The 27,176-nt window shown below is 43.8% G+C and overlaps 3 protein-coding genes across 3 annotated transcripts; all 3 read right to left on the reverse strand.

The window, feature by feature from the left end:
• Positions 1-4,607: 4,607 nt before the first annotated feature.
• LOC108940877 (retinaldehyde-binding protein 1-like) lies at positions 4,608-8,941 on the reverse strand. Its single transcript, XM_018763281.2, has 8 exons — positions 8,936-8,941; positions 8,629-8,670; positions 7,897-8,025; positions 6,776-6,980; positions 5,884-6,062; positions 5,093-5,251; positions 4,869-4,979; positions 4,608-4,751 (listed from the first exon to the last, which is right to left on the reverse strand). Exons 1-8 carry the CDS (start codon positions 8,939-8,941, stop codon positions 4,608-4,610), a joined length of 975 nt encoding a protein of 324 aa, XP_018618797.2.
• Positions 8,942-14,903: 5,962 nt separating this feature from the next.
• On the reverse strand, positions 14,904-18,628 carry isg20 (interferon stimulated exonuclease gene). The gene is made up of 4 exons (XM_018763402.2): positions 18,559-18,628; positions 17,221-17,948; positions 16,130-16,330; positions 14,904-15,200 (listed from the first exon to the last, which is right to left on the reverse strand). The coding sequence occupies exons 2-4, from the start codon at positions 17,938-17,940 to the stop codon at positions 14,994-14,996; spliced, it is 1,128 nt and encodes a 375-aa protein (XP_018618918.2). The 5' UTR covers positions 17,941-17,948; positions 18,559-18,628; the 3' UTR covers positions 14,904-14,993.
• A 3,195-nt stretch (positions 18,629-21,823) lies between these two features.
• Positions 21,824-26,157, reverse strand: slc39a1 (solute carrier family 39 member 1). Its single transcript, XM_018763242.1, has 4 exons — positions 25,680-26,157; positions 23,995-24,125; positions 23,272-23,571; positions 21,824-23,141 (listed from the first exon to the last, which is right to left on the reverse strand). The coding sequence occupies exons 1-4, from the start codon at positions 25,792-25,794 to the stop codon at positions 22,788-22,790; spliced, it is 900 nt and encodes a 299-aa protein (XP_018618758.1). The 5' UTR covers positions 25,795-26,157; the 3' UTR covers positions 21,824-22,787.
• Positions 26,158-27,176: the final 1,019 nt, after the last annotated feature.

The following is a 27,176-nucleotide window of genomic DNA, read 5'->3' on the forward strand; positions in this document are numbered from 1 at the left end:
TTTCTTTGCATCACCATCACATTTACACTTTTGTGCCATGGTTACGAGGGTAAAAACAAATTAAAGCCAAATACAGTAACGCACACAAGATGCTTTTAACAGCAGTGTGGTCCGACTGAAAAGAAGGAAGTCTTTGTCCTACCTCGGGCTCACGAGCCAGCGAACCGCTGTAGACGCTCAATGTTTTGATGCACGTCGCAAAGTAGTGCTCGTTTGTTATTACGAATGATTGTACGTAACTCAAATTTTTAATATAGTAGGCTTTATGGGGGGGCCGTAACTACGGGTTTTACGTTAGTCAGACGTTCGTAACCTGGGGACTGCCTGTATTGTCAGTTTAAAATCAAATTTTCAAAGCCTTTTCATCAATATTTTGTTTATGAAGTAAACCATTGTATTTAAATTCATTAACATAATTTGGCATGTACCATGCAGTTTTTAAACTTGATCACAAAATCCTGTTCATGGCATAAACAATCTGATGGACCAGAATGTTTAGGGTATAGTCATTAATGACCCAATGCTTCCTTTATGTTGAAAATGTTGATGGATGACCTAATTTCTGAACCGTTTTAAAATTGGAGGGGGAAAAAACAAAATTAAGTCAAGCCTCTTCAATGTGGGTGTTGGACTCCACCAAGGTTATTCCTTGTCCCCACTCCTGTTTGTGGTTTTCATGGACAAGATATCAAGGTCAGGAGGGCATTCTATGTGGGAGTCGGAAGGTGATGTCTGCTTTTTGCGGGTGAAGTCCTTTGGCACCATCACATGGTTGCCTCCAACACGCACTGGGATGGTTTGCCACCTAGTGTGAAGCGGTTGGTATGAGGATCAGCACCTCTAAGTCTGAGTCCATGGTCCTCTCATGGAAAAGGATGGCATGCCCCCTCCAGGTAAAGGGAGAGAATTTGCCCCAGGTGGAGGAGTTTAAGTATCTTGGGGTCTTGCTCACAATTGAGGGGAGAAGGGAGCATGAAATCGGCTGCAGGAGCAGTGGTAGCAGTAACGCGCTCGCTGTAGCGGTGAAGGGGGAGCTGAGCCATAAAGCAAAGCTCTCTCTTTACCCGTCAATCTACCTCCCTACCCTCACCTATGGTCATGAACTCTGGGTAAAGACCGAAAGAATAAGATCGCGGATACAAACTGCTGAAATGAGTTTTCTCCCCAGAGTGGTGGGACTCGCTCTCCGTGACAGGGTGAGGAGTTCAGACATCCGGAAGGAACTCAGAGTAGCGCCGCTACTCCTCCACGTTGAGAGGAGCCAGTTGAGGTGGTTCGGGCATCCCAAGGTCGGTCCAGGACCCACTGGAGAGATTACATCTCCCAGTTGGCCTGCGAGCGGCTGGGGATCCCCTGGGTTTAGCTGGAGGAAGTTGCAAGGGTCAGGCACCTCTGGGCTTCTCTGCTCTCCCTATTGCCATCGCAACCCTAGAAGGACTAAGCAGCCAAGTGGATGGATGGATGGATGGAACTACAGAGAAATTGCCTCTGTGTTTTCACAGAAGTGACTACTGCCCCCTAAGGTCAGTAATGTGTACTGCAGTAATGTGTATGTGTCCCATCACACACTGCGCCTACTGTCAGTAGTACGTGGTCCATGTCCAGGGTTTACACGTCCACTGGCTGCACTTCAGTGTGCCTACCTGTGCGTCTCAAGTACAGGGCGGTAACGTGTCCAGTGTCCCGCAGAGAGCACCAGCTATACACTTGTACCGCTGCAGAGTGATGGACACTCCAGCCTTTAACCAAATACTCAAACTCTTTGTTTTTCTTTTTGTTTGTTCCCCTACACCAAAGGGTCATTTACTCATTTTGAAAGGACTCCCCACTTGCAGAGTTCCTTTGACATGTCTAAAACAGCTTAGTATTTACAATGAAATACCTTCCTTCTAAAATGAAATGAAATCTCACTTACCACTGGATCACTTTTTGCTGCATTTGTGAACGTAACCATTATTCTGGACAAATAGCCAGCACCAGCAATAATGTATCAAGCCTTTATTTAGGTTTTTCATAACTGTGTAGAGGGATTCAATATTTTCATGTATATATCTGCATCACAATGTTTTACCAACTTTTTCCTTTGTCTTTTATGGTGGGGTTTTTTTTTTTTTTTTTGGGTTCATAGTTTTATATGCTTATGCTTTGGAGTGAGTATGTTAATAAACATGGATGTACATCATATCACCAGTACTTGTTGCTCTGTTAGTGAATACTCAGACATATGATTCAAGATCTTTGATTACCGCACTAACATGTGATATGAAAAGGAGATTTTGCAAAGCAGTGGTTAACATTAGCTCTTATGTATGTTTTAAAATCTGTAGTCAAAGAAAATCCCGATAAAGGAAGCCGGAAACCTTAAATGCAGAATGTACTGCACCTGATTATCTTATGCCTGTGTTAAAGCGCTCTATAAAAATGAATTGAATTGGTTATACTATGATTTATACTTTTTATATAAATGCAGGCAGTAAGTGGATGTTGGAACACTGTCTTGCTGAAAGTCGTTTTGGGCAGTTCCAGTTCTGTTGTGTTGTCACTTTAAAACTGGAAATGGTTTTATTCTTGGCAAGCAAACGGCATTCATTAAATGTAACATGCTTATGTAAATCTTAACTTTTAAACTAACAATGTTGATTTTGGTTGGTAACATTTGGTATTTGAAGTGTCACATCTTTATAGAAGTAGAAAGTGTGTAGTTTTCTGGAAATTTGGAAATGTCAAGTTCTAGACTTTATGCTAAGCTTTGCTTGATACCCAACTGTGTTTCATGTCTGATCCTTGGTTTGACATCCAGTGCATCTGTTCACATGGTAAAAACGCAAAGGTCCAGCCTGTAGACTGGGATTTCCTGCACAACCCTGGGCATCTCTAGGCTTCCACACAGATCTCCCTCCCTGCCTTCTTACAGGATGTGGGCTGTTCCTTTGTGTCTCAACACTGTGACATTTCCATTAGGAGCATTTATAGCCTTATATTTGTGTTTATGCTCCGCATAACCAATGAAGTTGAACCATGAAAATGTAACTGGACCTTCGGTGTAATTCCGTAACATGCACATTCAGATTGCTTGTGTGTTCAAGTTCTGGAAAATGACTGTGTGTGTTGTAATATTTTTGGGGGAAAAAAAAATACTGTGCTGAAATAAATTATTTTCTTGTAATATGTTTTCTGTGCTTTCATGTAGGGGAATTATACATTTACTTGAGATAAACATTCAGGTTATTTATTTAACAGATGCTTTTCCCCAAAGTGACTTCCAGTGAACTCTATAATGTAGTTATCAGCCTGCATGCCTTATTCACCAAGGTGACTTACACTACTTATACTGGGTCACTCATCCATACATCAGTGGAACACACTCTCTCTCTCTCACACACACTTTGGGGGGAATCTGAACAGCATGTCTTTGGACTGTGTGAGGAAACCAGAGCACCGTAGGAAACCCACGCAGAAAACATGCAAACTCCACACAGGCTGAGCAGGGATCGAACCCACGTCCTCTCATACCACCCAGGAGCTGAGAGACGGCAGCGCTAATCGCTGTGCCCTTGTGCTTCCCTAAGTAGGGTGGATTTAACATCTATTCATTTAATAGCTGCTTTTCGCATGTGGCATGCAACTCGGAGAAAATAAAAGCGCATTTCGCCACCAAATGGAGAGATTAGATGCAGATGTGTGATCTTCAAAGTGCAGGCGGTTGCTCTCTAACCATTTAAACCAGCATACATTACATGGGTAGCTGTGTACAGAGTTGCTGGAGAGAGCAATGTGTTCAAAACGGGTAACACTGACAATAGCATGACTTGAGTAGTAGTTGATTGTACTAAAGATGCATCTTCAGAGTTGGACCGGGTTCGACCTAAGTGCAATTTCAGGTCCTCGACACTGGTGTGTTGGTTCTTCTTCATACCAGTTACCTGGATTATTAACAGCTGGTATGTATTTCTCACATCATAAAAATCTGTGTCTGGAAAAAAAAGTCAAGGAGTCAAGGCAATTATTTATATACATTTTATTGTAAACATTTTATGTAGTACTTACTACGGAAAATATAGCAGGAACACGTGTCTGTCGGTCACCGTTCGGTGAGCTGTGACGACCGATAAAATGTGCGAAGGGCGGAGAAGGACGGCAAGGAGCACCGGGCCCGTTCGGCTGGGGCCTGCCAGCCTTCATCAGCCAGAAGGGTTGCGGTTAGGGTCAGGGTCAGAGGTCAGCACACGAAACGACCCACGGCAGTACAGAGATGAGCCCCCCCCACACCCACTGTTTGGCATCAGGGCTGCTTACATCAATGCACAGTAGCATACATTTCCTTTATTTGCACTTTTTCTCAGGCTCTCTTATAGTTTATTTTGAAACAAGGGCGTGAAGTTTTCTTTAGACCGCCGCCAGACGCATGACCCTAATCCACATCGCTGGACAAGGAGGAACTGAAGAACTCTGAGGGGGTGAGGGGTGTGTTGGGGTGTGTTGGGGTGGGGGTGTAACATTTCAGCGCCGTTGCTTTTGCCTTGTTCCGTGTTTGATTTAATTAACCTGACAAGACAGCAGTGCTACGCTATATATGTACCCGGTGCGGTTGGGTCAGGATCACCGGGTTAGAGGGCGGTGTCACATCCGAACAGCCTCATCGCCGTTTCCTTGCCATTGTATTTGCTGCCCTTCCCATCGAATTCTTTTGGCAGGATGTCGGCGTCAAACTCCTTATAATAGTTCCCCAGCTCTTCTCCATGAACAAACACCTTGAAGAAAAGGGAGAACAGCGGAGAGACTGAGCGCTCTGGAAAAAAAGACGCGCACTAGACCCCCACCACGTGCACCGGGTGTTGGCGAACACCAAGCCTCCCCTCCCGACTCACCCGTTCCAGCAGCTTGCTCTTCATCAGGGGCTTGACCACGTTGTAGGTGGTGGTGAAGTACCAGGGCTGGTGGATGAAGTGCACTGCCTTGAACCGGGCAGGGAACGAGTCCTGCTCGCGAAAGAGGAATCCCATGTGGATTTCATCTAACAACGGGAAAATACAGTCACGGATGCCTGGCACGGTAGCGGCCATATGGGAAGGAGCGCATCCCTAGCGGTCACCTGCAGCATGTCTACCATCTTCTTGAGCTCCGTGGGCTTGATGCCCGAGGCCTGTTGCATGGTGAAGCCCTTAAAGTTCTCGATGATGCAGAAGCCGTTGATCTGGGTCTCCTCGTTCTCCAGCAGCTGCTCCAGGATTACACAGTAGGCACGCAGGATCTAGCAAGCACAGACACACACACACACACAGATGGTGAGCTACAGTAGAGGAACCACATTATAGGTATGTTTACTGCAAGGACATCTTAGGAACAACAATCCTGAACAAAATGAATGACTATGGAGCGTTTCTTTTAAAAACCCTTCCGTTACGAAGCATGAGAAACCACTCTGCATGATAAAATGTCCACCGCTAAAGAAATATTTTTTGCGTTTAACTGTGAACACATTTACTCATTTGACGCTTTTCTCCAAAGCAACTTCCAATGAACCCTATGTAGTGTTATGAGCCCACACGCCTTCTTCACCGCGGTGACTTACACTGCTAGATACACTACTTACACCGGGTCACTCATCCGTACATCAGTGGAACACGCACTCTCCGTCACTCACACGCTACGGGTGAACCTGAACGGCATGTGTTCGGACTGTGGGAGGCAACCAGAGCACTCAGAGGAAACCCACGCAGACACGGGGAGAGCATGCAAACTCCACACAGACTGAGCAGGCATCGGACCCATGGCCTCTCGCACCACCCAGGCGCTGTGAGACATCAGCATTACCCGCTGTACCACCCCGAAGTACGGTGTAGCAAGAATACAGCGAGAAGGGGAGTTCATGCGGCAACTTACCTCATCAAAGGTGATTTCCTCGTAGTCCCAGTTCTCGATGTTGAAGAGCAGCACCACGCGGCCGTACTTGTCCCTGCTGTGCAGGACGCCGGGGTAGCCGGCTTCAATGGTGGTGCGCACGGCTTCCGGGGTCAGGTTCTCGAAGAGCTCGGGGTACTGCTGCCGGAAGCGCACATAGCCTGCGGGAGTCATCGAGGAATCGTCTGTAGCCACGGCAACAGAAGGACCATGTCCCCGAACCAGGGACTGCTTCTACTGTACATTGTTTCAGTGCTGTCCCAGGGTGAGCCAGCACAACATTGTCTTTAAACCACACAAAAAAGAGCCTCCAGTCCAACCGTACTGCCGCTCTGCCGGTGCAAATCAGTCCTTCTTATACATAAAGTACCTTTTTCCATAATAGTGTATTTCTCAAATTTAGATGCATGAATAGGGGGTGTGGTTTGGCCAGGTCCTGCTCCCTCTCTGGTGGGTCTGCGGTTCGAGTCCCGCTTGGGGTGCCTTGCGACGGACTGGCGTCCCGTCCTGGGTGCGTCCCCTCCCCCTCCGGCCTTGCGCCCCGTGTTGCCGGGTTAGGCTCCGGCTCGCCTTGGGACGAGCGGTTTCAGACTTGTGCGTGAAATAAAAGTCTCTCTTTGCTTGGAGATGACCAAATGTGCCATAGAGAAGACAAAATACTTTCTTTCTCTGGTCAACAAGTCAGTTAGGAGCTTCTTGTGCGGTAAGTTCGCAGCGAGGTTGGTTTGTCGTCCTCGTATAGAGACAATTTCGCAATGCGGATGCATCTCGGATAAGCAGATATGATTCCGGTATCGACACACGGACAGTTTAGCAGGAAGTGACAAATCCCAGTTTTGAGTGCTTAGGTGCGTTTCAGCTCCAGTGGACTTACCCTTCATGAGCTCGTAGGCTCTCGTCACGTTGTACTTGCGGGCGCGTATGAACCTCAGCAGGATGGTTTCGGGCTTGTCCCCAAAAGTGTCGTCTACGCCCTTCGCCAGGTTGTCACCGCTGCCGGCCTTGTCCTTGATGAGGGAACGCAGCTCCTTCACCGCCAACACCCGCTTCTCCCTTGTCTCGTTCAGCTCGTCCTTTGCCTGCCGGAGCGATGGAGGGGGTTAGGAGAAGGTTGCGCTAGGAGAGGGCTGCGCTACAGCAATTCCGGAAAGATCTTAATATCATTTACCGGCTCTTGACCGTATTTTTCCAGCAGAGCTTGTTTTTCCATCAGTTTTGGATTTTGGGGTGAGGAACCTCTTAAACCGCAACAAAAACGAATGACGCCCTTAAAGATGATGCTTTGAATAGTTATTAAGAGCAAGAATATTCAAGAAGAATAAACTATACTGCATGTTGTATATAGCATACGAATAATTAATTATTCGTAAATCTTGGTCCAAATGTGATGTGTAGATAGTTTTGAATGCACAGCATACGGTATAATTTATGGTTATACAGGTGTAGCACGCCGGGGCGGTCTGATGGGAGGGGGGCGGAGCGGGGGATGGGCCAACGGCAGCGGAACTTAATCAATGCCCGTATTTCTTTCCCCGGCCCGGCCAGTGAGGGAGAGAGCGCGACTGGGAAGCCGACGCCGGAGACGACCCCGACCCCGAACGCAACCCCCCCTTCCGAGTGGCCCCACGACCTATCGGTTCCCCGTGCCCCTGTTCCCCCCCCACTTTCCCCTGTCTGTTGAACCCCCACAACTTTGAATAAACCCCCCTGCTCTCGCAACCCTCGTGACCGTGCCGGCGCTTCTTCGTTACAACAGCACTCTTTCCTGAACACGGACTCGGAGAGCTTCCGGAAGGTTCCGGATGAAACGAATGAGAGGCCGTCACTTACAACACAAAATTCTGCTGCATCACATTTGGTGGATTATAAGCAACCTGTAAAAAAAAATAAATAATCTTTTCGATTGATGCAGATTTGCGGTCCGGTGAGGTGCGCAGCAGGCGATGCTGGGAGGATTACGGGGGAGGCGAGCAAAGGGCCAACGCCACAGGGTACCTTCTGCACGGTGTGGTCCGGCAGCTTGGCGCAGGGGCCAAAAACAGGGCCGTGATCCTTCACCGTGAGCCTCTCTAGCTTGGTCCGCAGGGCCTGCTCCTCCTCTGACACCATGCGGAAAGTTCCGGTCTGGACAGAGGCAGGCACACGGTCGCTTAGTGAAACCAATAGCAACATTTTTGGAAGAAAGTAACCCCCACTCCAGGATGACCACATGGCTCCCGACTGGTGCTCATTAATAAGCACTATTGTGGGGGTGCAATAATCTCTCTCACATGACTTCAGAAAGTTTACTAAACCTCTTTCTAAAACAAGGGATTATGAGTTCTGGTGACGACATCGTTCGCTAACAATAAGCGCATTGAAGACGCTAAAATGTACGATTGCAGGATAAGTAAAAGTGCTCGTGTCTTTTTTCAGTGGCACCTGCGAAAAGCACCAAACAAAGTGCATCTAATCCGGTATCTGTCAGAACAGGAGACTCTTGAATTAAGTGTGTATTCAGGAACACCCCTTAAAATGATTTTTTTTAAAAAATGTTTGAAAACACTGCAATAGAATTCCATTATTTCATTGCTCTTGTTTTTTTTTTTTTTCCAGGATGTGCATTTTTAATTACACTGCACTCAAAACAGAAGCTATAAAATGTAAAAAAAAAAAAAAAAAAAAAAAACAAATAAAAACGACATTTCATTCACTGGAAAACTGTATAAATAGGGATAGCGTACTTACAACTACAGCCATGTCTTCAGATTCTGATTTGTGCTTCGAACACTTAGGAAATACAAAAAAAAAAAAAAAAAAATGTTTTTTTCAGTACAATTTCCAGAATAACAAAATTCAGTCATGCAACTCCATGAGGGGTCTTTTTAATGAAAGAAAAAAAGAATAAAACAGCCTTGTGCTGCGGTCATGTGTTCGGGATGAACTATAATAACAGCAGCTGCAAAGAATTCTTACCTGGTTTACATAACTAGAAAGAAGTCAGCGTGTAGGTGAGGGGGGTGCTATCTGACACTTTCCACTTATCTAGAAGCACCTTCATTTATGTTATTAACTATTATTATTTTTATTATTATTATTATTATTATTTTTATTATTATTTTATATAATATTTATAATTATATATTATATAAAAATAATTCTTATTACATAAAGATGTTATACATTAAATATATAATTATAGAAAATAATAATAATAATAATAATAAGAAGAAGAATATTATATTATTATATTATTGTGTGTGTGTGTTTTATTACTGTTACTAGAGACAGCACATAATTAGCATAGTGATTCGAGCTGCTGTGTTTGGACTCACAGGTTGCAGGTACAAATCCCACCTCCTGCTGTCGTACCTCTGAGCAAGGTACTAACCCTGAACTGCTGCAGTACAAATCAATCAGCTCTATAAATGAGTTAATAACTGTTTCAGTTTAACGTTGTAAGTAAGATAAGTATATAAATGTATTATTTGGATGACACCGCACCTTTGTATAAAGCGACTAAGAATGTTAAGTTCGTTAACGCGGTACATACAGTGATGTACCCACTTAAACAGGCAGCTAATTTAGTTTTAATGACAATTTTATTGTTTGAATCCAAGCTAAGGACCGTGATCAGGGGCTGAAACCCGCATCCTTTGATTATAAGGCAGCAGCTCCAGTCGTTATTCTACCTGCTGCACTGAATAATGAACTTGCTTTACATTTTAATTTGACGTTCACCCACGTAATGAGAAACAATGGCATCTTGCAATGATCCGCATTGTCTCCAATTTCCCTTCTTGCCTTTCAGGCTATATTCGTGTAGTGTTGCCCCACTCGCTGACCAGCACAGAACGTGTCACCCCCAGGTTCCGATCATCCCAATTGTGGAGACACCAACCGGAGGACAGTTGCGTGTTTTGAGTTGACCCACACACACACACACACACACACACACACACCGCTTGTCCCGAGCAGGGGTTGCAGCAAGCCGGAGCCTAACCCGGCAACACATGGCACAAGGCTGAGGGGGGAGGGGATACACCCAGGACGGGACACCAGTCCATCGCAAGGCACCCCAAGCAGGACTCGAACCCCAGACCCACCAGAAAGCAGGACCCGGTCAAACCCACTGTGCCACCGCACCCCCCTTTTGAGTTGACCTTTGCACACAATTACAAATAATACTGATACAAATAGTGTAGGTAAGAATTAGAAGTTGCAAATTCTTATGAGACAGATCATCACACCAGTCAACTTTGAGAACTTGAAATCGGCAGCAGAAGTCCAGGCAAACTGGGTTGATAGGGCTGAACTTTCTTGATATTGTAGCTCCAATGACTGAAATACGCTCAATGTAACCTCACGTACGCATGCACCACGGTGCATCTGAGGTCTAGCCATTTGTTTCAGGTACCAAACACTATTCTGAAATAATCCGTCTTTGGAAATCCGGTTAAGAACAGCACAGTACCTGCAGATGTCAGTGAGAAATCAGCGTGAAATACAGCCTCGGTGGCATAACAGCGGCGAGGAGATGACCGCATTGTTCATCTGAACCACACATGCAGTATACCGCAGTGTCACTAGAACACCTATATCCGTACAACAGAGTAAATGTTTATTCCCAGGCAAGTTTTATTGCATCAGAAGTACTCTTCTTTGTTAAACAGCACTGATTATATCAATAAATCCAAGTATTACAACAAACATGCACATAATTCCCAGCATCCTGTGTTGCGTGAACGCCAGCGCCTTACCTGGGTGAGCGGATGCCGGATGCGGAGGTGTCCCGAGAGAGTCCGAGGACCAGATGCAGGCCGTGAGGAGGTGAGGAGGCGAGCGGCCGCGCGCCACGCTTTGTAGTGTCCACGGCGGGATTACCGCGTCACACGGTATTACTCAGAGGAGATTTTTCAGATAATCAGCATAAAAATGGCTGCGGGCGGAGGAGAGCGAGGGAGGCCCTAGCCAAGGAGGCCAGCGTAGGGCTGGCCAAAGGTGTGGGCAGTGGTAGGGGGTCAAACTGGTGCCAGTCCGAGACTGAACGAAGTGTGTGTCTGCGTGTGTGTGTGTGTGTGTGTGTGTGTGTGTGTGTGTGTGTGTGTTGTGTGTGGGGGGGGTGCATTTGCTTAGAAAGGTCTCGTACATTCCATCGCGTATTAGCGCAGATGAAAAATCACGATTGTTCCCCGTTACGTGAATGATATAAGTGACAGAAGGCAAAAAGTTCTGTCAAGCTCTGCTGTCTTTTGACCTTATGTAAAAATAATTAATCAAGCACAGAGTAATTGGAATGAGTACCGGCTACACTGCTGTATGAAACTCCAAATAAGAGTTGAGGGAGGTCTGGGGATGTAATAAGTTCCCCTGAGCAATTTTCTTGCCTCTGTTACTATCAGTAAAATTGTTTTTTTCCAGCACCGACCTCTACAAGAAGTGTATAGTGAGTTTTACAAAGTGAGATTTTATTTCTGTTACTTTATTAATGGGAAAACAGGTTTTCTCCCCATGTTCACTTGAGTTTTGTCTGGGTACTCTGGTTTCCTCCCCCACTCCAAAGACAGCTGTTTTATGGGAACTGGTGACTCTGAATTTTCCATAGTGTGTGTATATATGAGTGAATCAGTGTATGTGTTTGACTTGTAACAGATTTGTGTCCTATACCTTTCTCACAGTGTTTATAGGCCACTGTGACCCTCCGCTGGACAAGGGGTTATTGAGAATGGATGGATGGATATTTAACTCAGCCTAACACACTGTCGTTAACTGCTTCTTGAAGTCAGGGTCACAATAGGGCAGAGCCTATCCTGGAAACACAGGCACAAGACTAATTGGGGTAAACCCTAGGCAGGATAGCAAGGTAGCCACACACTATGGGCAATTTGGAGGCCCCACTTCACCCAAAACACATGTCTTTGGGCCGTGTGAGGAAATCAGAGCATCCGGATGAAACCCACCGAAACATCAGGAGAGCATGCAAATGACACATAGAGTGAGCTGGGTCCAACCCATGTCCAAACAGCCCAGGCACTGTGAGGCAGCTGCACTTTCTGCCCTTGTCATGTCATTGCCAACAACCGCTTGTCCCAAACAGGGTTGCAGCAAGCCAGAGCCTTACCCAGCAGCACAGGGCGCAGGGCGGGACACACGCAGGACGGGACGCCAGTCCATCACAAGGCACCCCAAGCAGGACTCGAACCCCAGGCCCACCAGAGAGCAGGACCCAGCCAAACCCACTATGCCACCACACCCCCAAGTGTTGAGAAAGTTTTACCAATAATAGGAACAGAAACGCATGAAGAGTTTCTACACATCCAAAAAGGTATGGCTTATGTTATTATTCCTTCAGACGAGTGGCTGCCTCTGATACTGAAGACCAGAATCTTACAAAGCACAATAATTCCACTGGCTGAGATCTGGAATAAAATCAGTACTTTACGATGTCCAAGATGTTGCTATGGAAATAATCCTTCTTTATTCATCTGAAATATTGCTTGTATGACCACGTTTTTCTATTCACGTGAACCACTCGAGTTTATATCTTTTATTGTTTATGTGCACACTGAGAAATCTTTAAACTACTACAAGTACCGCAATTCTTTCGAAAGTACAATTCCCAGCAGAACCCGTGTCTTTATAGTGTTAAATCATCCTTACATTCTGAGAACCGAAAGTGAGATATTCACGACCTGCATTCAACGAGACCTAAAACCAGAGACTCCTTTTTCTTCCATTTAAGTAGTTTGGAGGACGGGGAACAAACGTGCTGAAGAATCACTCGCTTGATGTTGAGATGAGCTGTGAGATGCAGGTAAAAACCACAACCTTATGAAGAAGCTGCAAGTTCTGTAGCCCTGGATGTTTGGCAGGTTTAACTGTGAAACACACAACGGCACCAACTTATCGGTGGTCGGATCAAGGGTATAGCGGAGCACCGTTACCTTACGACTGGGGTCAACGTTCATGAGATGAAAACGCTTGACCAGGAAACGGTGCTCTTCGGGTTCACCCTGAGCTTAGATCACCTCCACGCGTTTGCCTCACTTTTAAGAACAAGAGTAACTGTAATCTCTTAAATAAGTGCTTTATCCCTTCAATGAGGGGTTCTGTTTGACTAAAGTAGTGGGATTGGCTACACAATACCTGGCTCTACGCCTCTTGGTTCGGACCCAACACGCAACGGCTTGAGCTCGCGATGGCTGAACCTCGGAACATGTGTGTGGTGGTTGAGATCTCAACTAATGACCACTAGCACTTGATGGGCGATGAGCTCTAGTGCCTACTGCTACTGCGAGGGAGGAGACGCACCTCGGGTCACATCCACACATGACTCCACCCTCACCTTACACTAAAGTGGTACACTAAGAAGGGCTTTTTGAGCATATCATCAAAATTAAGTGTAGGAAATTACCTGATGCCAGGTCATTGCTCTGGGTCAGGTAAGGTGAGGTTGAGAACTCTAGGTCAGAAACCAGACTGGTAAACTCTCGGGCCGCAGCTTCCGTTTCACCCCTCGTTCTTAGTGTTAGGATAACCTTCACCTTAGGATACCTGCACTAAGGAATTCGGTAACAGCATATTTTTGGTGATTAATGCTTATTCAACCTAAGACGACACATTTCCTAAGACTTCGGAGTGATCTGAAAGCGTTCGGTGATGTCACACTTGAGCTAGGTATGCTTTCCCTGATTAGAAATGCTTAGGCTATTTTTACCTTTTTACATAACCCAACATATCTAATACAGGGGTCAGCAGAAACTAAAATAATAAACAGAAAAAAAAAAAACTGATTCCACTAAAGGCATTATGATAATGCCTGACATTACCTTAAAGGCATACTGAAAGTAGGCACTTCAGTGTTTCCAACATTTTCAACAATTGGATGAAGAAGGTGCAAATTCCTATGTGGATTCCAGTCAGCACCATTATTAAAGCAAAGGATGGGGGTGGACTATTTGAAACTTCCACCGCAGCCCAACTGGTAAGTTTCTGAGGTGGTGAAACAAATGGGGGGGATGCGGTGGGTTGGACCAGGCCCTGCTCTCCGGTGGGTCTGGGGTTCGAGTCCCGCTTGGGGTGCCCTGTGCCGGACTGGCGTCCCGTCCCGGGTGTGTCCCCTCCACCCCCGAGGCCCGGCCCCAGCTCCCCACGACCGCATATGGGACAAGCGGTTTCAGATCGTGTGTGTGTGTGTGTGTGTGTGTGTGTGTGTGTGTTCACAGCTGAGTTCAGCTACAGAGCCTCTCTGTAAGGCCCTTCATCAATGTGAGATCTCCATGAACAAAATCTCCTTTTTAGGGTTAGAACTGACATTAGGGTCACAAACAGACCATATTTTCATCCACTGCATCCTGCAGATGTGTTTTTACTCGTTATTCAAGAGGCAATAACACAAAGTACACACAAATGAAACAATTCTCTTCATAACATGCACTATAATGATAATTTATTAAACATAATTATTGAACACTTCAAGTTTAAAACAGGTTATGGTTAGAAGGCCCCAGAAGTACAACCAAGAAAATCAGGTACGTCACAGACCTGATGATTTCTTCAGCACGTGTGAACAATCAGGCCTGGAAAAACAGTCACCATAAAGCCAAAAACATGAGCATACTGCAGCATGTGGATTTTAATAACCATTGTTTTACAAAGGGCTCAGAACCATATGTAATGCAGAAAATAAGCCGAGAACTACACTCCATATTCCTCCGTGAACGCTGGCAATTTCTCATTTACATAATTATGGAGTACTTCCAAACTGTCTCAGCTCTGCTGTGCAAAACAGCAGTCATAATAAATACTACACTTATATAATAAGTCAGTTGGGTTATCTTTAAACTATACAAACACCTAAAGTGCAAATAAAACCCTGCTGAATAAATGCCCATAGTATTCTGGTGCATCAGCAAGGGTCTCTCTCTGAAAAGGCATCATCTTCTCTATTAAAATAATCTATAGTGAGAGAGAGAGAGAGAGAGAGAGAGAGAGAGAGAGATTTTTTTTAAAAGTGAGGAGAACCATGTCTAGACTGGTTCTAAGAAACAGCTAAGTCCTCAAATTTGGCCCTTACAGAAAAAAAAACAGACGTTTCAAGTACCATCAGCATGCTACTCGCACGGTTTCGTTATTTCCTCAGGCCAGTACTGGTCCTGCATGTAGTGAGAGGGGGAGAAGACAGGTTCCATGAAAGGGCTGTTCTCCATTGGAGATTGTGTTCTCATCATCATCTCCTCCTCCCATGGTCCCTCTACTTGCTTGTACAGATCCAAGGCAGCTACAGCATCCTCCACAGAACTGTGTCCCTTCTGACCAACCTGCAAAGTAAAAAGGGGGGGGGGGGGAGCAACTTCAGCAAATTTTAAACATTTACATTTATTTATTTAGCAGATGCTTTTTCTCCAAAGCGACTTCCAATAAACTCTATGTAGTGTTATCAGTCCACACACCTTATTCACTGCAGTGACTTACACTGCTAGATACACTACTTATACTGGGTCACTCATCCATACATCAGTGGAACACACTCTCTCTGTCACTCACACACTTTGGGTGAACCTGAACAGCATGTCTTTGGGCTGTGGGAGGAAACCAGAGCACCCAGAGGAAACCCACACAGACACAGAGAGAAGGTATATTCCACACAGACTGAGCAGGGATCGATCCCACATCCTCTCGCACCACCCAGGTCAGCACTACTCGCTGTACCACCTGATGTATCAATGTTTTAAAAACGTTGTTCCCGCTTACATGACCAATGCAGTGGTCAGATATTTGGGAAAAGTAACTTAAAAAACAAGGTAACTCAAACCTGGAAAGTATTAATTCGAGAACAGAACTGTCGCTGAACTTGTAACAGAAGCCTAATAGTTTAAAAATTTATAGACAGAGTACATGTTTGATTTGAAAAGATCCGGAACATGCGATTCACTTAAACCAAAGAAACCGGTTAAATTCTATCAATCTGACACTCTTCATTCCAGCAAGGAAATGTGTTTAGAAAATAATGCTGTGAAATAAAAGCGAAAACAATCTTGTTCGGTTCACGCAATCTGAGTAGGCAGAAAGACCACTTCTGATGAGTATGGACAAGGCTCACAAGTGTAGCGCATAGCATTATTTTTCACGCAGCTTTAAATCAGGAGCGGTCCTGTCATTACACGTACCGCCGGATTTTGCATTACGCTACACGGTACGCGTCCACACAGAAGTGTGCCCCCTGCTGCCAGAAGAAGGGAATTATTACCTGTATGTCCCTTTGGAGGAGCACCTTGGCCAACCTTTTCAGCGATATACAGCCCCTTCCCGAGAAGCCGGAGAGCTGTCTGAGCAGATGCGTGCTGCTGGTATCCCTGATCAGGTGTTTAGGAGGAATAAAACCCAGGGCCTGGAAATCATTGTGCAGTGCATGGCCAACCACTACCTTCCCTTTCAGGATCTGAAGGATCTGCCCAACAAAATTAGAAGTATTACATTCCTGAAAATGTTGTTGAGCTGAGATTTATTTACAACAAATTACAATGATAAGCCTTCATAGAAGCTGGATATTTTACAGAAGCAAATCAAAGGAATTTCTTTGGCACAACAACCTCAACCAACAGGATCAGTATCCATGGACCTGAATATCAAATTAGCTTCCAAAGACTACAACTCTGTTTTGACATATGTACTGGACTTTTGTTTCAGACATAGCCACACAGATCTCTTGACACCACACTAGAGAGCCCAGGAGGCGTAGGCAGCGCCAGGTACTTCAATCCCTTGGGTTTATTTTTCTCCCCTTCTTCGCAGCTGGAGAATTTGTTTTCCTCTCCTCAGCTGCCAGCCTGTTTACTATAATAGTTTATTGTAACTGCTGCATTTGTGTACCGTATCTTTCCCCAAAACTTTGTTTAGCACCGTGTCACCCTGGTGAGAAAAGCACTCCATAAAAATACAGAGTACAGCATCTGTCCAAGAGATCAAGCAGCCACCAACTTACAAAAGCCATTGTTTTTAAACCACCATGCTACCAATATGAAATATCATAAACTGTTAATACTGATCTTTATGTGACTCACACTAGTTAACTTTACAATGATTTACTGATTTATAAAACAGTTGTACTCCCGCTGCATTAATGAAGGGTTATTAACTCGATCAAGGGTACTTAGGACAGGAATTTAGACCAGTGACCTTCAGATGATGATGTATGAAAGGTAACAGCTTTATGTAAATCCTGTGTTATACTGTCGGTCTTACCTAGGATTTACCGCATACCAAAATATACCCTTTCCGTTTATCAAAAGCACACCTTTAGCGTACATCACACTGTTGTAAGAGAAGATCCGTACTCACCTCACGTCTTGCTTTCTTAAAGGACACAGCATTCACCAGATGACACTTAGAGATGCCACTCCAACGTGTCCGGTAATCTACCACCGGCTGCTGGGGTTTGATGTACTTATCATACACCACCTCCCCATAATAGTTTACTAGGCTGCAGCGGGCCACTTCACTGCAGCGCCCCCCCAAGCCAGTGCCCACCATCTCGCAGTCCATAGCAATCAACTTGGCTGGATTGATACCAGGACAGGGCGAACTATGCCCACTGACAGAGGGGCTGACATCAAAAGAGACCCCACTGTCACAGTCCCAGTGTCCCCCAGGGGAAGCCATTCCCCTCTTCCCCGCGGATACTGCCAAGCACTCTCTGGCATCATCCACAGACTGCAGTCCTGCAGAATCAGGACACTGATCAGATGAGAGCAAACCCTCCCAGGCTTCAGCATTCGGGGACAGTGCGACGGTGCCCGTGCTTCCCCGTTCACCGAGATCGCTGCTTTTCCTTTTCTTTTTTTTCAAGATCCCCTTCTTTTCAAGCGACATTCTTCGCGCTTGTATTCGCAGCCATTTACTTGTGCGTTTCTTCTTGGTGTGGCTGTTCTGGGTCTCCCTGGAGCCTTGAGGAGCGCGAAGGCCTGAAAACCTGCGAAGAGGCGAATCCCTGTGGATCTGGACTGCACTCCTTGGTTCAACAGCCGTGTCACTCACACCTGACATCTTCCCGTCCCTCATGCCAAAATCTATGTACAGACCAAGAATAACACACGCATGCATTAGTCCGCAAATATGTAACATTTAATGGAAACACTAAGAGCTCATCCTCAGCAAAGCTCAAATTAATCAACAACAAATGTCATGATGTCTTGACAGACAAGAGAAGTTACTTAGACTTAAATTCACTGGGTTCAAAGCCGCAGACGTGGTACATTTTATAACTAAATCTGTAATTTGTTTTTTTTTTTTTTTTTTTAAAATCTAATAGTGTATGTATGGAAGGCAACACCTGACAGACATGTCTTAACTGCAAACGTCAGTCTTAATCATCCACTAGACTAGTTCGCTACTGACACAAGAAAACGATCAGTTAAAAGATATTTCTGATCAGATGCCACAGATGTTATAATAAATAATAAATGTATCGTGTAAAATATTCTAGTTATATTCGTGGCTAAGTACTGCAATGATGATCGCTATGGATCATCATCGTGATTTACACACTGAAATATTACCTCTGTAAGTTCTAGAGCCACATACACGGCTTAACCGTAAAGGTGTTTAGAAATTGTAGCCAACTGTAATAATAAATATTCTAGATGATACCCTTAAAATTAAGAATTAAATAGAACTTACAGTCTAACCGACACGAACACGTGGAAACTCGACAGGCTGCACCGAATATGCCCGGACTTGTTCATGAGCGAAACCCTCTATTGGTTAGTTTAGACACGTGTCCCGCAAGAAAAAAGTTTTTTATTGGTTAATTCACACATAAGGCTCCGCCCAACTCTGACGGCAGCCTAAATGAGGAGTGTGGGTAGAATGTTTGAAGTGCTGCACAGTTCCCCTCTAGAGGTTACTGAGCTCAGGCGGAAATGACGTCATAAATTCATACTGTCGCAGAGGAAGCGGGGTATTTAAGAAGAAAAAGATGGCTTTTGGCGGAGTGTAGCTGATGTGTGTGCTGTGGTTCTTCGTGTTACGAACATACGGGCTTTCACAGGAATCTTTTGCCCTTTATTTATTTAACTGTATTTTCTTTCCTTGTGGGTTTTTTTTTTCTTTTTTATTTCTTTTTCTTGGGAATATGAGTGGGACCGCCTTAATTCTTAATTCGCTGTGTGGCCGGGCATTCTTTCCTTCTCACAAAAGTTTTTTTTGTGTAGCTAACTTGTCGGGCTGCAGCCCAGCAGTTTCCCTCTGGGATAAATGATGTTTCATTCATTCATTCATTCATTCAGCATGCTTCTATTGTGTTTATAGTTGGTCTTCCCGAGTATCATTAATCAGTAACAAAATTAGTAACGTAATGCTATGGGATTAATAAATCAGCAAAAGTTCTGTTGTGATTAAAAAACTGAATTTTAGTTTATCTGCAATATAGTAATCACCTTAATCTGGATGTCAGTGTTTTTAGGGAATGGTTGCTATAATAAAGGATTTATTTATTTTAATGGCTTCAGATAGCATTTAAGTTTGCCATCAAAGTAATCCTGCAGAAACCTGCCCAGGGCCCTGCCATCCAGTCTATAGAACAGAGGGTCGATCAGCCCCCCCAGTGTGGACCTGGTATTCTTTCACGCAAAAATCAAGTGATTTGATGAAGCGGTCATCTACTGTGTATGTATTTTAAAGGTTTTATTAGCTTCTATTTATAAAGATTGAATGTGTGTTTTAGTATATAGATATTCTACTTTTCACAACTCATTATTTGGTTTTTGATTCATATTCCACAATATTAAACCCAAAATATTAATAAAAGCATGCAAAAAACACATTGAATACACTGTTTTAACCCTTATCCTTGAGCAGAAATGTCACCAATGATTTTCTTAGTGTTTTTTAAACAAAATTTCTTGTAGGCAATATGTAGAGACTTCTCAAAAGAAATGCAGGAAACAGAAATGTAACAAAAAGCAGAAGTCTTCAAAGCACCATCAGATCTTAAATCTATTAACCTGCATTTAGTTTTCACAACTTGTGCAACACTGTGTCCAAACCTTGTGCAATACAGTTCCCACACCTAAGATACATCATACCACAGACACTTAGCTTTTCTTCCTAAAAATGGGTTTAGACTGAAAGCACATTTTTAAAATGGAATTTTATATAAACGGCATGGTGGGGTTGCAGTTTTATTTCTGACACATTGAAGGAAACAATTTGCTTTATAATAAGCAATAAATTGCATAAGGGTAGAAACAAAAACCTGCATGTGCTCTTCATTAACCCTGCATTATGTTATTGTATATAATGATAATGTGCTTAAAGTACATTTTTATATCTTTCAACAAAATATTCAGAGTAAGATCCATCTACATTGGGTTTTATAGAAGAAAGGTGGAAAAAGAGGCCATTCAAAGATACCATTTAAGTCAGAGTCCTGTATATGTTACTAGAAGCAAAATTTGTTCTCCACGTGAAGACAAGATATAATTTGTTATATAATTTGAAAGAGTTGCAATTGTACTGCCATACAACTAAATTCAGTCATTAAACATTCATCCTTTTCAGTCAATAAACTTCCTACAAATTATAAAATAAATGCAATTAGAAGACAGACTTACATTTTCCCTGCTGTTGCAAAAATTAAAAGTAAAGCCTTGAAACTGGATGTCTATGGTGAGGAATATATGAAGTGTAATGTATTCTGTAACAAACTGTAGATAATACAAGATCCAAAATGAGGACTATTAATCAAAATAAAGGGGAAATATCTTTTGTAACATATGGTTATGAAAGCACTTCTAGAACTGACACCTAAATAGAAAGCTATGGAAATAGTCAATCATAGTGCAAGATGATACTAATTTAATGTAAAAGTCACACACACTGGCTGAAACCAGTTGTCCTGAGCGTGGTTGCGGTGAACTGGAACCTAACCTGGCAACACATGGCGCAAGGCCGGAGGGGATACATCCAGGATGGGACGCCAGTCCGTCACAAGGCACCCCAAGTGGGACTCGAACCCCAGATCCACCAGAGAGCAGGACCCGGCCAAACCTGCTGTGCCACCATACCCCCTATTCATGCGTCTAAATTTGATAAACACGCTATTATGGAAAAAGGTACTTTGTGTATAAGAAGGGCTGATCTGCACCGGCAGAGCGGCAGTACAGTTGGACTGGAGGCTCTTTTTTGTGTGGTTTAAAGACAATGTTGTGCTGTTTCACTGTGGGACAGCACTGAAACAATGTACAGTACAAGCAGTCCCCAGTCCCCTGCATAAATCATATTAGAGTACTATTAAATGCTCCAGTCATGAAGGCGAATAGGGACAAGACAAGGACTAGTCCGGCTCACAAGGTTCCTGTCACCCTGCTAAAATGAGAACACTTGAGGAACACAAGAAGGTGACTTTAAAGACTGTCTCTTCAGGTTCTTTATCTATTTGAGCTGCAAAAGGACAACCTAGCTGCAAAGGAGGGTCTGCAGTAGGTGACAAGTGAAACACACACTGGTTTAATGGCACTCTACACCTCACAAAAGAATGTACTTGTGACAATAAGGAAAAAAGCACAATCTTGTAGGTACGGTATTGAATGCCTACTAAAAGCATTGATTTTCAATCATATTGTTTTGTTTTACATTTTTCATTTAAAAACCAGAGGTGGGTGTTACAGGTCTTCCATAGAGGAGGACTATATAACACTATAATAATGGTTGCCTTTCTTCTTGCCTCACATCACACTGTAAGATTTCTTGAATGTACAAGACTCAATGGAATCTGTTAGCCTTTTCAGAACACAGCACAGGTAATGAACTTATGACAAATGATACTTTTATAAATCAAAGTCTGATGCCATGAAGGATTCGTAGGAAAGAACGTGTCAGTGGTTGAAGATTAAATATGTAGGTATGCAAATGTGTTCGTCACAAAGGTAGTACATAAAAGTAGTCTGTTTTACCATGAGTATTTTATTATTAGGGTAGTAGCGAGAGTAGTATTTCAGTCTTCAGAACTGACAACAAAAACGAACAAGATACTCGTTGGACAAAATGTTTTATACATCTGCCCAACCACATACACCCATATAAGAAAACTTTTTAAATAAGTCTTGGGCAATCTAACCCCCATTGCAAATGTAAATTCTACTTAAATACTGTACTGCTGTCAGTAAACTGGACATCATGAGAGTTAGATTCAATACTTCATCTTGGATTCATTATATTTATCTCCATCCTTTGAACAATTTCATTACTGCATGATTGAAACTGCACCACAACAACATGGCTGCTGAGCTATCCAACCATTTGGCTGTTTGCCTTTTAATTTGTATGAGAATACAGTCACATGTTACATTAATTTCACAGAGGGATGTATTTATGTTTTGACAAATTTTCCTAACATATTTATAAGAACCTCTAATTAAAGTCAGTTTTAACCCTTTACTGTGAACTGTGTGAAGAAAATTCAAATGTGATTTAAAAAATAATAAATAAAAAATAATATTTAAGCACAGAGCATTATTGGGCATTTATCTAAAACTCACAAGACATAGTGGTAACTGCCCAGGAAGAAAGCATTTTCAACCTGATGGCTAAAAGTACTTTTAACAACCTCTGCATTTCCTGTCAGTTATAAGAGTTGTCCTTATTTAAATAGGTCTGATGCTAGCTAAACTTGCACACATAAAATTCAGAATAGCACTTAAATTCATAAAAAAAATGAATACTATATATTGCAGTGGTAAAATATAAACTAAAACTGTCTTGAGCATCTGCTGCAGCTGATTTCCAGCTATTGAGGGGAATGTATCTCACTGACATGTATGGAAATCACACTGCAACCACTGGGCTGCAAGCACTGTGAGGTGATCATTGCTCATGTTGAGACTGCCCCTTCAGTATGACCTGCTCTCTCAGCCCAGCAGTGTGAGCCCAGCCATTACACTGAAGCCCACCAGAATGAAGAAGACTTTGAGCAGCTGCCTTTCAGGAGAGTTGAGCTCATGCGGGAGGATCTCCAGGAAGGTAATGTAAACAAATGTGCCAGCAGCCAGGCCTTCCAGCACTGCCTGGATTAGAGCCCCTGCAGTGAGCTGCGCCTCCATCACGCTGATCCCTATGGCAATGCCAAGTGGAGACATCAGGGCAAAGACGCTCACATAGGCTACCACCCACAGGGGCTTGACCGCACTCTGCACCAGCTTCAGTGACAGGCTGAAGACAATGATACTTTTGTGGACCAGGATAGCGATGCAGATTTCAAGCACCTGGAGGAGGAGACACTGGTTTTCTTTTTGCCATCTTAAGAGGAGCTGCTGTACTTTAATAAATAGAAACCAAAATCTGAGTTGTTTTGTAATAAACATAAGCGAAGTCATTTGACTTTCGGGACCATACCTTTGAGTCTGTTGTCTGCAGACCAATCGCAAGGCCCTCAAATACAGAGTGCAGGGAGAGCGAGAGGAAGAGCATGAATGAGCGAAAAGATGAGTGCGCCTGAAAGTCCACATGGACATGGTGGGTGCTGCCCTCCAGGTCACCTGACACTGCATGGCCATGGCCATGGCCGACAGGTGGAATCAAGGGGGCACGCTCCTCTCCTTGGTGGCCAGTGAAGTTCTGAATGACCCTCTCCAGGATCAGCACCATGAAGAAGCCACAGGCCATGATGAACTCTGGGAGAGGAAAGCTGGTTCCCTAAAACAAAAAATAAATAAATAAAGATAAAAATATATATATCTGCTCTCTGGTGGGCCTGGGGTTCAAGTCCCGCTTGGGGTGCCTTGCGATGGACTGGCGTCCCGTCCTGGGTGTGTCCCCTCCCCCTCCAGCCTTACGCCCTGTGTTGCCGGGTTAGGCTCCGGCTCACCGCGACCCCGCTTGGGACAAGTGGCTTCAGCCAATAGGCGGGTGGGTGGATGGGTATGTGTGTGTATATCTGTTTACATATTAAAAAAAAGACGGAATGAATCGATAACTCCTCCATTCCAAAGAATAATTTAAGAATACTGTGATACTGAACAGACAGGCTTTCTGCGACACGCCCATCAAACAAGAGCTGTCTGAAGGCAGATCCCAGTATGTGTTTAATGTGATCAACTGCAGATGCTGTGCACTCACATTCAGTCCTCGTACTTTCATCTCCTCCCCAATGTCTGAGAGATAATCTGGGATGATGTCCAGGAGACAAGCAGCCAAAAAGACACCACCCGCAAAACAACTGATGAAGCTCAGAACCACTCTGTGGGCTTCTAAGGATGTAAAGAAACATTTAAAGTTGCCATTGTACTGTGTTGACTGTATGTCAAATCCTGTGACAAGCAACATAGAAGAAAAATCAATACTACTATAGCTAGGATTACATTTATCTGCCTTTCAACATTTGTTCAGTGGATAGCAGAATGACGCAAACTGCAGCAAGTAAAATCAATTACTTTGGTTAATCTTTTGAGATAAAATCAGTTACATATTGGGAAAATTTACAGATCCAGGAATGGTTGGCTTAGTTAAAAACAGTGAGGTAGCAATTAACCACCTTACAGATAAAGGATGCCAATACAAAAATGCATTTGCTAAAATATACAAGCACAAAACTTGCATTTCTTATTTCCATATAAAAACAAGAGACTAGTTTCCCCATCTTGTGCAAAAAATGCTGACGATCTGGATGTACAGTTAAGATAAAGGGTTAAAAACATCTATTAAAATATCTTCAATCAAGCCAATGTTAAAACATATTCAGATTTTCCTGCTTAATGGAAGAAAAAAAAAAAAGAAAAAAAAAAAAAACACCAACACTACTCTTCAGTGAAATCGGAAGAACTTGAAAGGTAGACATAACTAATCTGCGGATGCTAACATGTGCCTCATTGTAGCTCTTCACGGACTGGCCTCTGGCAGCGGTCTCCAGATATGAATGTACAAGGAGGGATGCGGTGTAACACACTGTGGCTTATTATCCATATCAGCTGACCGGGCCCTGATCTCTTCTCAGAATCACCTCAAACGGATTTCTTTCCAAGACTCGTCTTCCGAAGAGTGTCTTCAACAGCACCGGTTCCCACCACTTCTAAGTCACAAACTCCCATTAAACGTACTTTTATGCTAAATTACACCAAGGGTTTATGCCTTGAAAATCAATTTCAATCTAGAACAAGGCCTAATTGTGGTTTTCTAGACTATTAAACCCAGCCTTGGGCTAAACCGTTAACATAAACATGGATCCTTACTGAAAGCCCTTTTTTTCTGTCTTGAACTGGGCTGAATCAAGCGTGTCTGAGGAAAACACCCTAAAAGTTACAGATATATGTATGATATGTTTCTTCAAAAGTTATCTTGGGTATTATTATTATTATTATTAATAATAATAATAATACAACAGAGGCACTAGTCTGAAGCCTGCACTGAACATTTTCATGATTAACAGAGTTATTGTGTCCTTAACACACAGTGTCTTATTTTAACGGACAACTAGGCAGTGAGCCAACACACAGTTTTCCGAAAATTCTAAAAAAAAAAAAACAGAAGTCTAGTCTACAAGTAAAACACATGACGGTACCAAAGAAAAGATTACATTTTTGTAGTACTGGTGTTTTGTGACGATAAAAGGCGCACGAGCTACTTTTCGCGACGATAACGTGGCTGTACCGCACTGCACAACGACACAAGGCAGGCGGCTAAACTAAAGTAAAGAGCGCGAGGAGCAGGAGCACCGTGACCTAGCGATGCTTTTCGCGGGCCGGATCACTTCACGCTCGCGCCTGGCAACTTTGAAAGAGGCGCGCGCGCGAAGCAGAGCGCGTTACCTGTCCCGCTGCTCTCCCGGAACCACCTGAGGCGCGCAGGGATGAAGCCGAAGAAGAACGTGAGGAAGAGCAGGCTCACGAGGGCGCCCACCTTCACCTGCAACAGGTACTCCATCCCTCCGCTCCCGACTGACAAAACTCTACGTACCGCGTGCGTTTTGTTCAAGTAAGACGTAAGTTGAATTACATATAATATAGGCCAAAAACAATCAAAACATGTAGAAAGCAAACAGATGCGCTCTCATTCGACCTAACTACTCGTTCTATTTAATATTAAAATAAGAACCAGGCGGCGCACATCGGTCAGTCACATGAGTCCAGCTGGTTCCCATCGCGTCCTACGAGCCCGCAGATTTTACGTCCGCTGTCTCCATCCGCAGCACAGGACTCAGGAATAGAGCGGGATCGAGACCATCTGATTTGATGACACAGGGACGGAACTGAATCGACGCTACCAGAATTGCGCAACAACAGCGCAGCTCATCGATCTAAAGCCAAAGCGGATTGGTTGCGGTTTATTTGTTGTTCTCGCAGGCAGTCTTTCCTGGTAAACTCAGATCGGAGTGCATGCGCAGTTATTGCGCAGTTCTGATACGATGGAATCTTGCGTGGATGTAGAAGCTCCGCCCTATGCTTTGCATTCTTCTGGAGTCCTGGGTCGGTCCGCGTCGTGTGACTGTGTGCGATGTGATCCCGTGCGGCGGGGAAAATATCGCCAGAAGTGTCCGGCGAAAGTGCTTTAATAGCTCTTACAATGTTTTCACTCAACCCAACATAATCGTTAACTTAAGGGGAAAATGAAACTTGCTTACTACACAACGCAAGAGGAGTTCAACCCTGTCGTTTTCACACAGCAGTAATCTGCCAGAACTGGCTGCAGTACGAATTTCTTAGCTGCAGTTTCAGTGTATGGTTACTAGTAAAAAAAAATAGTTGAACAACGAAAACAAGCTAAAATATCTCGCGAAAAAGAAGTAGCAATACAAATTAATCGAGCATTTCAAGGATAAGTGAGAAAGGATGAAGAACGTTATTTCAAAGCGATTCGCAGTAGTGAGAAGATGTCAGAGGAAAAGCTAGGCTAGCATTTCAGAATATAAAAAGGATAAGACAAAAATTTCAACCTTGACTAGGAATGCTGTAAGATGCCAACGGTGTAACACTGAGCAAGCCTGATAAAATTAAAGGACGCTGGAAGAAATATATGGAGAATCTATACAAGAAAGGAGCTGTGGGCAACTTTGAAGAAGCTGAACAATTAAAAGAGGAGGCAGAAGATTAGCCTAATATTCTTAAAGAAGGGATTATTGCTGTGTTAAATGTCTTGTCGAACAACAAATCACCAGGAATAGATGGTATCCCAATTGAATTGATCAAGGAATCTGAAAGTGCCATTTTGGCTGTTACACAGTTATGCCAACAGATCAGATCTGGAAGCAAAGAAAGTGGCCAGCGGATTGGACAAAATCGGTCTTTGTCCCAGTACTTAAAAAAGGA

The sequence above is a fragment of the Scleropages formosus genome, chromosome 11, assembly GCF_900964775.1.
Source record: "Scleropages formosus chromosome 11, fSclFor1.1, whole genome shotgun sequence".
NCBI lineage: Eukaryota > Metazoa > Chordata > Actinopteri > Osteoglossiformes > Osteoglossidae > Scleropages > Scleropages formosus.